This window comes from Hemicordylus capensis, chromosome 2, assembly GCF_027244095.1.
Source record: "Hemicordylus capensis ecotype Gifberg chromosome 2, rHemCap1.1.pri, whole genome shotgun sequence".
Classification (NCBI taxonomy): Eukaryota; Metazoa; Chordata; class Lepidosauria; order Squamata; family Cordylidae; genus Hemicordylus; species Hemicordylus capensis.
Window position 1 is genome coordinate 411,876,224 of NC_069658.1, and position 14,036 is coordinate 411,890,259.

Here is a 14,036-nt window from a genome sequence, read left to right on the forward strand (position 1 = left end):
ACCCAAGATTAAGAAATCCTGCCTTAAGGGTTCCTGGAGGTTTTGCGGAACTAATTCTGCTTGATCTCTATACTTTGTAAGTGTGATTTTGTCATATTAAGGTGTTGCTATTTGCAAAGAGCTCTGAAGAAGGGACCTTAGATATAATGGATGACATGTGACTAAGGTTGTATGTGCCAAAAACTATTTTGCACATGCAATGCAGCTTTCTACAAACTAAGATGCTGAAACATGGCTAAAGCTGTCCACAATCCTTAGGACAATCCTTAGGAGGAACAGCAAGTTGCGGGGGGGGGGAGGGGAGACCATCAAAAATTGCCCTTCTCTCTCTGCACATGCTAAACAGTTTTTAACATCTGTAGCTAGTCCGGATATCAGCTACTATCCATATGGTATAGTACAAGAAGACTGAATGTTATCAATATTATGATGAACAGTCACCTGAGCAGAAAGGGTATCTCTTGAAGAGATGTTAAATAATGTTGGTCCATAATTTGAATATCCCATCAAACAATTCATGCGGCTGAAATCATTATTTGAAACCCCTTTATAGGGGATATCACATGCAAGTGAGTTGACCCTAGCCTTGTCTTGATCTGCAAGTCAGCTGAATATTGTTCTTCTCTCTTTTCTAGTTTGCTGCTTTGTGGTTCACAAGAGGTGCCATGAATTTGTTACCTTTTCTTGTCCTGGGGCCGACAAGGGGCCGGACACTGATGTAAGTACATGGGACTTTGCTTTTGGATCTCTTTGGGTGTATTGCTTTGTTAAAAAAATGATGATGGATGCTGGCAGCATAAGGACCACTTAATATGTTCTTCGGTACTTTAAGCTTCTTCCTCATAAAAGTAACAATCACAAGATATTATCTGCATGACCATGGACAGTTGCCATACCTAAACAAAAAAGCTATAAGAAGCAATAGAAGGGCACAAAACAAAAATGGGGGGAGGAGGCAGAAAAAAAGGACAGAAAAGAGAAATATATTCTCCTGAAGCCATTTATATTAACCATATATGCTTATAAAGTCAAAAATGCTTTAAAAATCATTTTTATTACTCTTAGAAGCAAGCAAACAATAGTAACTAGGGATGTGCGAATTGATTCAGGTATCGATTTGTACCCAAATCAAGCTGATTTGGGCAATTTGGAGACAGAACAAATTTCCCCTATGGTCCAACGGCTAGATTTGGGTCCAAATTGAATCATGCCAGATTCAATTCGAATCACTTTGAGATTTGGATTCCTCCTATCATTTTCCCCAGATTCCCAACTTTCTTTTCCTGTAAAAAAACACAAAACAAAACAAAAAAACCTAAGCTCTAGTCCTTGTAGAAGTGGAGTTATGGAGCCAAATGTGTGGTCACTATTTTTCAAGTGTTTGGATTCTTTGGTGTATAATAGCCTTTCCTCAATGAATCCCTATGAGGATTCATTACACAGCTTCATTTCTTCTATCCATTTTGACTGTCTTTGGACAGTGCCAACTGCCAACTGCCATGTGCTAACTATACCCCCTCCCACCCGCAAGGCAGTGGGGATACTACTCAGTTTATGTTCTAGGAATTTTTTTCAAGTGTTTAGACTCTTTGGTGTCTAATAGCCTTTCCTCATACTGAAGCCCTCAAAAATTCCTAAAATATAAACTGATTACCCAGTGGCTTGTGGGTTGGGGGTAGTTGTGGGGTGGCACTAATTCCCCACTCCCACCTACAAAGTAGTGGGGTCAAAATGAGCAGAAGAAATGAAGGTCTGTAATGAAGACACCAAAGAATCTAAACACAAATTCTTTAAAAAAAATAAACTGAGTACCCTAGTGTGTTTATGTGTGCTGTAGTTGAAACATGGCAGTCCAATGACAGTAAAAATGGACAGAAGAAATGAAGGTGTATAATGAATCCTCATAGGGATTCATTATGAGGAAAGGTTATCAGACACCAAAGAATGCAAACACTTGAAAAATAGTGACTGCACATTTTGTTCCATAACTCCTCTTCTACAAGGGCTAGAGCTTAGCTTAAAAAAATAAAAAATAAAATAAAGCTGGAGATCCATATTAGGGTTAGGATTAGGGATGTGCATGGAACCGGTTTTTATGGGTCTCTGAACTGGTTTGAATGGTGGGTGGTTCCGCCGGTTCGAAGGTGAGGTGTGTGCTGCTTTAAGGGCAGGGGAGGGTGCACTTCCCCCACTGCTCTTCCCCCACTGGCACTCTGCTTTTAGAAAGTAAATTGGAGTGGCAGTGTACCTCCCTGATGCCCTGTTTGCCCCCTTTACCAGAATTAACCAGAAGTATCTGACGCATTTGTGCGGCTGCGCGGCATGTGCAGGCATGTCAGATACTTCTGGTTAGTTCTGGTAAAGGGGGCAAACAGGATATCAGGGAGGTATGCTGCCACCCCGATGGACTTTCTAAAAACAGAGCTCTGGTGGGGAAGAGCAGCGGGAGGGGTAAGAGCACCCTACCCCGCCCTTAAAGCAGCACCCCCCACCTTCGAGCCTCTCCCACCCGGTTCCGTGGACATCCTTTGTTAGGATAGGGCAACTTCAAATACCCATTATTTTATATGGTGGAAATATACAAAATCAATAAAAAAATTTAAAAAATCATTAAAAATCAACCAAGTGCCCCACTGCCTTGAAATTTTGGTGGTAGGTGGCACCCATGGTTACCACCCCAATTTGGTGCCCCAGGACCATTATAAGTGGTCTGAATTGATCCAGATCTAAATAGAATCAAATCAAATCCAAACTGAATCTGGGGTGGACAGATTCAGTTTGACAGTTTGAATCAGTAGGACAGATTCAGACACAAAACAAATCAGGGGTGATTAGATTCAGGCACAAATCGAATTGAAAAAAACTAATTCGTGCGCGTCCCTAATAGTAACCTGTTAATCACATTAAGCACTCAGTTGCTTGTACTGTTGTATAACTTGAAATGTTTAAGCAGCAGATTTCCAATAATGTGAAAAACTATCTGATAATGTGTTTTAGTGACTCTATCTACTAGTTTTGGATTGAGCTGTTTATGAAAGCAAACGGACACTGTGGTTTCCATTGATTCACTGTTTTGTGTTACAATGAAAATAGAAGAAGGTTGATTAACTTCATTTGTGGCTGAGGCTGTCGTGGCACGGTCCTTACTCTTTTGGCAATAGGAATGTCATAGTCTTAAGGCACTCACTCACAACTTTCATTCTAAATGTATGCTTCAGCATAGACTGGCAGTTTCTCAGGGACAGTTTTCATATATTCAGCATATCTGAACTGTAAAACCTTTTCCTGGACATTTCTAATTCAGGCTGCAGGTGAAGGCTGCATTTTTTAATACTCCCCCATCTAAAACCGACTTTCAGTGCACAAAAAAATGTGTATGTCAGAGAGAATGGTTCATAGGTGAACCTGCTAACTGAGCAAAGAGGCACCTTTTAAAGTAGTGATTCTCTTCTATATATTAAGGCTATTCCCACGATCAGGAGAAATTGGGCTAGGGGAGCCTAGCCCGATTTCTCCTGTCCATGAGAACCGTGGGAACCAGGTGAGCCCGGTGGCCTCCAGGCGGTTAACCCCCCAAAGTAGCCCTCCCCTTTAACTGGGTTTGCGGAGTGAGTGCTCCGCAAACCTGGTTTTAAAAATCATGAGTTAGCCCGCTCTCCCCGCTGACCTTTCCAAACCGGGTCTCACTGATTGTTGGACCCGGCTCATTATCTTACATTTAGTAGGGGGAGAGCAACTGGCCCCTATCTAACGCCAGCACAGCATTTCCAGTGGCTGATGCTGGTATCTACCTTATATTTATTTTTAGCATGTGAGCCCTTTGGGGACAGAGAACCATCTTATCTATCTGTTTACTTTATTTTTCTACCGTATGTAAACCACTTTGGGAACTTCTGTTGAAAAGTGGTATATAAATAGTAGTAGTAGTAAGTTTCGATTCTCAGGGAGTGGAAATATCTCTTCTGCTGCCTAAAATGATATAGTCTAGAAAATTTTTACAAATTGGTTCTGCTGCATATGTAAAGTGAAAGAGTGCAAGCTAGGAAGCCAGTATTTAAATGGTTGTGGTAGGGACCTATTATTTCATGTTTATCTAGTCAGACAAGTGTTATTGACTGGTTTGTTTTATCCAGACATTGAGTCCTTCCCAAGGACCTGGGATGGCTGAATTTTATTATCAATATCATTGTTATTATTATTATAGATATCATTGTAGAATATAGGCTGTTCCCAGTAAAGTTGCTTTTTGTAATTGGCTGGTGGTGATTTCTGTGGCCCCTATGGTGTTGGGGTGCTCTTCAAGGTCTTTTGGGACTGCACCCAGGGTGCCAATTACCACTGGGATTATTTGGGTCTTTTTCTGCCACAGCCTTTCAATTTCAATTTGTAGATCTTGTATTTTGTTATTTTTTCTATTTCTTTTTCTTCTATTCTTCTATCACCTGGTATTGCTATGTCGATTATTTTGACTTGTTTTTCTTTCTTCTCGACTACAGTTATATCTGGTGTATTGTGTGGCCGATGTTTGTCTGTTTGTAGTCGGAAGTCCCATAATATTTTGACATCTTCGTTTTCTACCACTTTATCAGTTTTCTGGTCCCACCAACCTTTGGCTACAGGTAGCTTGCATTTTTTGCAGATGCTCCAGTGTATCATCGCTGCTACCTTGTCATGCTTTTGTTTGTAGTCAGTCTGTGTGATCTTTTTACAACAGCTGATTAGGTGATCCACTGTTTCATCTGCTTCTTTACAAAGGTGGCACTTGCTGTTTGTGGTTGATTTTTCTACTTTTGCTCTTATTGCATTTGTTCTTAATGCCTGTTCTTGTGCAGCCAGTATTAAACCCTGTTTCTTTCTTCAAGTTGCCATTCTTAAGCCATTGCCAGGTCTTGGTGATGTCTGATTTTCCAGTTATACTGTGCAAATATTGACCATGCAGTGGCTTATTTTTCCATTTTTCTGCTCGGTTCTTGACTTGTTCTTTCTTGTAGGCCTGCTTTGTTTCATTGGTGTTGAATAGTTTCGTGTTATTGACCATCTGAACTGCATCTTCTTCACTGTCCTTTATATATTCTTCAAAGCCTCTTTTCTCGTCCTCTACTGTTTGATGGACTTGCAGCATTCCTCTTCCACCTGAGCTGCGAGGGAGGTAGAGCCTATCGACATCACTGCGGGGGTGCAGAGAATGATTGATGGTCATTATTTTCCTGGTCTTACAATCTAGTGTCTCTAGCTCTGCCTGGGTCCAGTCTATTATTTCTCCAGTGTATCTGATAACAGGTATAGCCCAGGTGTTTATGGCTTGTATGGTGTTCCCGCCATTGAGTTTGGACTTGAGGATTTTTCTAACTCTCCTGATGTATTCACTTCCAATTTTTCTTTTAACTTCGTGTTGTGCGATTTTCTCCGCCTGGAGAATGCCCAAGTATTTGTAATGTTCTTTCTCTCCCAGGTTCTTGATTTTGCTTCCTTTGGGCAGTTCTATTCTTTCTGTTTTTGTTATTTTTCCTTATTAATGCAATAATTATTAATGCAATAATTAATAATTATTAATAATTAATGCAATAATTATTAATGCAATAATTATTAATGCATTATTATTATTATTATTATTATTATTTAATATCCTGCTCTTCCTCCAAGGAGCACAGAGCAGTTTACTACATACTTAAGTTTCTCCTCACAACAACCCTGTGAAGTAGGGTAGGCTGAGAGGGAAGTGACTGACCCAGAGTCACCCAGCAAGTATCATGGCTGAATGGGGATTTGAACTTGGGTCTCCCTGGTCCTAGTCCAGCACTCTAACCACTATACCATGCTTACCATCTAATTAGTAATCTAGGGATCCAGTCTAGAAAACATTTTACCCTTTGTTCTACTGCATATATACACTGATGGAGTGTTTCTACACTCAGAAGTCAGTAATGAGAGAGCTGGGATAGCCACCAGTTAGTTTTGTTCATCTAATTAGAAATGCATGACTAGAGTGCTTCTGTGGTAATCACATGCCCTTAGAAGACAATTTGAACATAAGGATGGCTCTGCTGGATCAGCCCCAAGGCCTATCTAGCCCAGCATCGTGTTTCACACAGTGGCCCACCAGATGCCTCCGGGAAGCCTGCAGGTAAGAGCTGAGGTCATGGCCTCTCTCGTGCTGATGTTGACCTACAATTGTTATTTAGAGGCATCTTGCCTCTGAGGCTGGAGGTGGCCTATAGCCCTCAAACAAGTAGCCATTGATAGACCTGTGCTCCATGAATTTGTCTAAGCTCCTCTTAAAGCCATCCAGGCTGGTAGCTTTCACCACATCCTGTGGCAGAGAATTCCATAGATTGATTATGCGCTGTGTGAAAAAGTGTTTCCATTTGTCAGCCCTTAACTTCCAGGCAATCAGTTTCATGGGATGATCCCTCATTCTAGTGTTGTGAGAAAGGGAGAAAAATTTCTCTCTATTCACTCTCTCAATACAATGCATAATTTTATAAATGTCAATCATGTCTCCCCTTAGTCATCTTTTTTCTAAGCTAGAAGCCCCAGGTGTTGTATCATTTCCTCGTAAGGAAGGTGCTCTAGGCCCTTGATCATTTTGGTTGCCCTCTTGTGCACTTTTCCTGTTCTACGATGTCCTTCTTAAGATACAATGACTAAAACTAAGGATGTGCACGAAACATGGTACATCCCTTTAAAATGGAGGGATTACACATCCCCTTTAAGATGGAGAAGAGCAGGTCCATACCTCCTGCTCCTCTGCACAGGTGATTGTTAAAGGGTCTGTGTAAGCTCTTAGTTTTAAAGGGATGTGCCCATGATTTGGTCACTGAATCGCATTTCAGGCACATTCCTAAACTTTTGTTAGTCTTCCCTTCCCTCTGCAGACCACTGTGCCTCCCAAAAGGATTTCCCATTATATATTTTTGGGAGACTCAGTGGGCTACAGAGGAAAGGGAAGATCAGCAGCAATCGCCCCACCCTCATTGCACTAGGGAAATGTATTTTGGCATGTGCAACAGTAGTCAGCCACTACTGACTAATGTTTTTGCTGCCACAAGACTTAGTCATGACCTCTGGTTTGGATGGTGTAGGCAAAGGGAGATTTAGACAATTTCAAACAGGATAGGTCTGTCAGTGACTCTTAGCCATGATAGCTAAATGCACCGTGTCTAGAAGCCATAGACTTCTGAATACCAAATGGTGGGGAGAAGAATGGAGGTGGACATTTAACTTCATGCTGATCTTGTGGACTTCCTGAAGGCATCTGGCTGCTGCAGGGGAAAAAGGAAAGTTGAGCTAAATTATTTCTTGGTTAGATCCAGCAGGGTTTTTCAGGAGTTGCTCACTGCATATGTTCTTTAGAGTTGTACAGTGGTTTGGGGTTTTTAACTAGCTTGAACTGAAGTACTGAACCACTACACTCGGCAGAGGTGGGGTGGGGTAATCAGTGTGAATCAGTGTTCAACATAGAGACTTTAGTCCCAGAGAATGAATATATATATATATATATATATATAAATCATTTTTTAAAAAGATCTGTTTGTTTTTCCTTTTATTCTCACAGTTTTGATACATGATGTTAAAATGTCTGCTTGCATAGTAGCAGGCGAGAGCTGGTCTTGTGATAGCAAGCCTGACTTTATTTATTTTTTATTTATTTTTACATTTTATATCCCGCTCTTCTTCCAAGGAGCCCAGAGCGGTGTACTACATACTTGAGTTTCTCTTTCACAACAACCTTGTGAAATAGGCTAGGCTGAGAGAGAAGTGACTGGCCCAGAGTCACCCAGCTAGTATCATGGCTGAATGGGGATTTGAACTCAGGTCTCCCCAGTCCTAGTCCAGCACTCTAACCACTACACCATGCAGGGTCTGCCCTGGTTGCATATGCATGGGAGACTTGATGTGTGAGCACTGTAAGATATTCCCCTCAGAGTATGGAGCCGCACTAGGAAGAGCAGAAGGTTCCAAGTTCCCTCCCTGACTTCTCCAAGTTAGGTCTGAGAGAGATTCCTGCCTGCAGCATTGGAGAAGCTGCTGCCAGTCTGTGTAGACAATACTGAGCTAGATAGACCAATGGTCTGACTCCGTATATGGCAGCTTGCTATGAAAGAGGAGGGGTGGTGGGACATGGATCAGACTCAAGGCCCACCTAGTCTAGCATCTTCTTTTACACAGTGTCCCAACAGAATCCACTGGGAGCCTACAGGCAGGAGCTGAGGGCATGATCCCTCTCCTGCTGTTACTCCCCTGCAACTGGTATTCAGAGGCATCCTGCTTCTGAGGCTGGAGGTGGTCCTAAATTTCCTGGCAATCAATTCTTTGGGATGACCCTTGGTTCTAGTGTTATGTGTGTGAGAGAGAAATTTCTCTCTATCCACTTTCTCCACACCATGCATGATTTTATAGACCTCTAGCATGTCTTCTGCAGTTGTCTTTTATCTAAACTAAAAAGCCCCAGGTATTGTAGTCTTGCCTCATAAGGAAGGTGTTCTGGGCCCGATAGTCTTGGTTGCCCTCTTCTGCGCCTTTTCCAGTTCTGTAATGCCCTTCTTTAGATGTGGTTACCATTGTATGCAGTACTCCAAATGTGACCTCACCATAGTTTGTATAGGGGCATTATAATATTAGCATTTTAATTTTCAATCCCCTTCCTAATGATCCCCAGCATGGAATTGGCCTTTTTTTACAGCTGCCACACATTGAGTCAACACTTTAAATGAGCTGTCCACCACGACCCCAGGATCCCTCTCCTGCTCAATCACTGAAAGCTCAGATCCTTTAAGCATATTCTTGGTTGGGATTTTTCATTCCAATGTGCATCACTTTACACTTGCCAACACTGAACCACATTTGCCATTTTGTTACCCACTCACCCAGTTCAGAGAGATCCTTTTGGAGCTCCTTCATTCTCTTTAGGATTTCACTACCCGAAAGAGTTTGGTATCATCTGCAAATTGGGCCACCTCTCTACTTCCCCCAACTTCTAGATATTTTATGAATAAATTAAAAATCACCAGTCCGAGTACAGTTCCCTGGGGGTCCCCACTTCTCTTACTTCCCTCCATTGTGTCCTTTACATTGTGAGGCAAGATTCATCTTTGCAGAAGCCATGCTGGTTCTCCCCCAGCAGGGCTTGTTCTGCTATGTGCTTAACAATTTTATCCTTGAGGATGATTTCCATCAATTTGCCTGGAACAGACATTAAGCTAACTTTCCTGTAATTTCCCAGATCGCCCCTGGATCTCTTTTTGAAAATCGGTGTTACATTGGCTACTTTCCAGTCCTCTGATACAGAGCCCGATTGTAGGGATACGTTATATATTTTAGCAAGGAGGTCGGCAATTTCACATTTGAGTTCTTTGAGGACTCTTGGATGGATGCCGTCTGGCCGTGGCGATTTGCTAGTCTTCAATTCTTCCAGATAGTTTAGAACAGCAACTCTTGTCACTTGTATCTGACTCAGTTCTTTAGCCCCCATCTCCAAAAATCCTGGTTCAGAGAAAGATATGCTCAGTATCCTCTGCCATGAAGACAGATACAGGAACTCATTTAGTTTCTCTGCAACCTCCATATTCTCCTTAATAATTCCTTTCACTCCCTCCTTGTCTGATCCAACCCCCTCTCTGGCAGGTTTCTTGCTTCTGGTGTATTTAAAGAAGTGTTTGTTATCCCCCTTGATGCTTTTAGCTAAATGTTCCTCAAACTCTCTTTTCACCTTTCTTGTCACCTTGCATTTCTTTTGCCAGAGTTTGTGTTCCTTTCTATTTTCTTCATTTGGGCAGGCCTTCCAATTCCGGAAGGAAGTTGTTTTCTCCAATATGGCTTCCTTGACTTTACCTGTTAGACATTCTGGCATCTTCCTGGACTTAGTGATACCTCTCCTTTTTGGTATACATTCTGTCTGGGCTTCTAATATTGTGGTTTTGAGTAAACACCATGCATTCTGGAGCAAAGTGACTCTTATGATTTTCCCTTTGAGTTTTCTTTTCACCATACTCCTCATTTGGGAGAAGTCTCATCTTCTGAAATTCAAAGTGTCTGTGTTAGACTTCCTTAGTGATTCTCTCTCCACATATATGTTGAATTTGATCATACTATGGTCACTGTTCTCTAAGGGGTCCATGACACTGACATCACACACCAGGTCCTGGGTGCCACTCAGGATTAAGTCCAAGGTTGCCTGCTCTCTGGTTGGTTCCAAGACCAACTGTTCTAGGGCACAGTCATTCAGCGTATCTAGAAATTTGACCTCTTTGTCATTACCTGACTGTGAATTTACCCTGTCTATGTGTGGGTAATTGAAGTCACCCGTTATTACTACCCTCCTTCTCCTTGATGCCTCCCTGGTTTCCTTCTGGAACTCCCAGTTACTGTCAGCGTTTTGACCTGAAGGGTGATAGCAAGTCCCTAGTAGCACATTTCCTTTCAGGCCTTGTATTGTCACCCAGAGGGTTTCTGTGGAGGACTCCTGTCCTCCTAGGTTTTCTAGCTTGTTAGATTCTATTCCTTCTTTAACATACAGTGCTACTCCACCCCCAATTCGCCCCTCCCTGACCTTTCTATAGAGTTTATATCCAAGGATAACTGTGTTACACTGGTTCTCACTGTTCTACCATGTTTCTGTTATGCCCACTATATCTATTATTTCATTGGCAACCAAGGACCTGGGATGGGGAATATGTTAGATGTTCAGAGTGTTAATATAGAGGATTCATTCATCACTGATCAATGTAACTCACTTGGATCATTTATTTAAAAAAATGTTTGTTGATATATCAACAAACATATCCTACCTAGGAAAAAGAAAAACTCTGAGACTCTTTAGACACAGGAATCAGTAATGCATACCCAAGAGCAATCAATCAATCAACTTTATTATGGTCATAGACCAGCATAAAATATTGGGCGGGGAGGGGGGCAGTGATTACACACAGTGCAAAGTATAATGCACAACAGTATGTTAAAAGGCCTGCATACCAAAGTGCTGTGTTTTGTTTAAAGTTTCCTCCAGAGTAGCACTGAGCAGCAAGGAGCTTTTTGTGCCCTGCAAAATACAAAAAGAGGTGATGGTTCAGAGCTGCTGTTTGTAAAAACCAATGGAAAAATATGCTTGCAGTTTGTGTATGATAGGGGGAAAGCTAGAAAATACTATGGGCTATTTGCCTCAGTTATATTTTGTATGTGGCAAATTCCTGTGAGTGTGTGGATAACATTTTTCTATATGTGTATGTACTATAAATGTACCCAGGTACAGGAAAACAATAAGTGAAGCCTGTGTGTGTGTGTTACTTGCTATATTTGTAAATAATAGATCTATATAGATAGAATCTGACGCCTGATGAAGTGGGCTCTAGTCCTTGAAAGCGTATGCCACAATAAATATCTTAGCCTTTAAAATGCCACAAGAATCTTCATTTATTTTGTAAATTATTACAATTTGGAAACACTAACATTAGAAGTTCATTCCCACAAACTGAAACAATTTACTATCTCTCACACAACCCCATCTGCAAACCATTCCCACACAAAACAGCCCCAAGCCAGTATATTTCAATGCCAAAAACCCAATTTCCATGAAGAAATAAATTATAATCAACAAAAACAAGTGTTGTAATAGCTACTCTGTATTTCCTAGGAATGTGTCTTGAAAGCATAATGTGAAACTGGTGAGGAAACAAGGACACCAGCTGATCTCATGTCCTAATTCCGTTTTTGTTACTAATGTCAAAATCAGTGGTTGACATCCAGACTAAGAGCCCCTTCTCACGACCGATGAGAAGGGCTCCAGAGTGGGCTGCTGGGAAGGCAGGTTAGACTTACCTTCCCCGCAGTTGACCCCTCCTTCTTTGCTGGGTGCGTTCCCCGCATGGTCAGGGAGGGCTGGGGGTCAGCATGTGTCATCCTGGCCCCCAGAAATACCATAATGCACTGTGCAAGTGCATGGTACATAATGGGGATCCCCGCTCCCTGGGCTCCCCACCTAGGAAATTCCTAAAGCAGACTGATGTAGCATGGAGGCCACTGTTTATGGTGAAGTCAAAAGCCCGCGTGTATATTGCTTCACTTGTGTCTATAGAGAGACTCTGGATCTCAGCCACAGGGTTCCTCCCACCCCCACCCCCCCAGTATAAGTCTATAAAACTCACTTGTTTGAATAAGTTCACATGGTATTTAATATGACAGCGTCATAACACATAAGTCTAAAATTAAGCATATGTATTTGTTTCCCCCCAGTTTTGAATGGTCTTCTGGTAAGTGGTTTTTGTTAACAGAACTCTCTTTCCAGAAGATAGAAGATACAAAGATAATCTTAGATACATTTGTTAAACTTGCAATCCCATGGAGGAGGATGGGGGGGGGGAGTAATTTTAGCTCATGCTGAAGTTAGTAGAATGACTCAGATTTCCACAGCAAATCATTAGAGCAGTGTTTGACTTGTGAAGTGGGTCAACTGATTACTTCCCATTGTAAGGGATGATGTGTTCTGTATAATGCTCTCCTTGGAAATGATATTTATAACTGAGACATATTTAAAGCTGATCATTTCAGTCCACTTCAACAGACTTGTGATAAACAAAGAGTTGAAAGACTCATTAACCATTTCAAAAGGAGAGAGATTAGATACATTTTTGTATAGAAACTAGTTTGAGGAAATGGTGTCAAATGTAGTGTTCTATGGTTATTTCTGCACTTTGCATATTGTCCTTTTGATAAGAGTGCATTGTGCAACAAGATATAAAATATTTTCTTAATCCTTTGTACACGGGGGCGGGGGGCTGAATATTGAGTGGTGTGGCTAAAAATCAATCAATCAAGTTGATTGCATAAAGTCAAGCATAAAGTTAAAAGAGCATATAACAGGTGATATTAAAAGCAGTCAAAAAACTATAGTCTGTGCCTATTAGCATAAAGATTGTGAGGTTACTATAAGATTACTGTAAGGCTAAAATCTATGAGAGACTAAAAAGTGGTAAAGGAACAGTAAAATTGCTAAAACAGTAGCATGAGGACTAGAGAAACAGTAGGGCTAAAACCTATAAAATGCTGTTAAAAGTTGCATGCTATAAAATTGCTGCAGTGCTAGAATCTGTAAGCAGTAGTTCTTTTCTGCCTGTACTGCTTCCTCAATTTCACATCCAGCCAAGTTGTCTGGGGTTGTGATGGGGCTAGTATGTACCACCCGCCCCCTTTAATTTAAACTTGGAACTATTGGTCACTCTCTGTGACATTTCAAATGACTTTTTTGCAGAAAAAATCTCTCAGATTCAGGCCGAAGCTGGATTCCACATTTATTGCAGAGTCTACTGTGGAGGTGTCCAGCAACTCCTCTTATGGGATTAGATGGGATCACTTTCAGTTTGCGACTCCTCAGGAAGTGGACAAACTGCTTCGGACTGTGAGCCCTACAACCTGTCTCTTGACCCTTATCCAACTTGGCTTAACGCATAGGATAATCATATTATCAGAGAGGGTCTGGTAAATATTATAAGTGCTTCTCTGAGAGAGGGCAGGATGCCTCCTTGTCTTAAGGAGGCAATTCATAGACCACTCTTGAAGAAAGCTGCACTGGATCCCTCAAAGTTTGCTACTGTAATGTGCTCTGCGTGGGGCTGCCTTTGTACGTAGTCCAGAAACTACAATTGGTACAGAATGTGGCCGCCAGATTGGTCGCTGGGACAACTCAAAGGGACCATATTACACTGGTTTTGAAAGAACTGCACTAGCCGCTGATATGTTTCTGGGTGAAATATGAAGTGCTGGTTATCACAGAAACATATGGCAACCAGTGCAATTCTTTCAAAACCGGTATTTATATGCTCCCTTTGTGTTGTCCAAGATACCAATCTGGTGGCCGCATTCTGTACCAATTGTAGTTTCTGGACTACATACAAAGGCAGTCCTACGTAGAGCACATTACAGTAGTCAAGTCAGCATTTTATGCATTTTCTCCCTAGGTTTAAATAGTGGGGCTTGTAAACTTGCCTCCACAAATGCTATTTGTGCCATTTTCCTTTCAAATAGCATTAAAAGATTTTCTTCTG

The 14,036-nt window shown here is 41.5% G+C and overlaps 1 protein-coding gene across 10 annotated transcripts in view; it reads left to right on the top strand.

Moving 5' to 3' along the window:
• Positions 1–14,036, top strand: part of PRKCA (protein kinase C alpha) — a 306,310-nt gene that overhangs the window by 132,524 nt on the left and 159,750 nt on the right. For all 10 annotated transcript variants that reach the window (XM_053298397.1, XM_053298399.1, XM_053298401.1 and 7 more), the window contains exon 3: positions 636–718. In XM_053298397.1, coding sequence (XP_053154372.1) covers positions 636–718 — 83 coding nt within the window. The remainder of the gene's footprint in view (positions 1–635; positions 719–14,036) is intronic.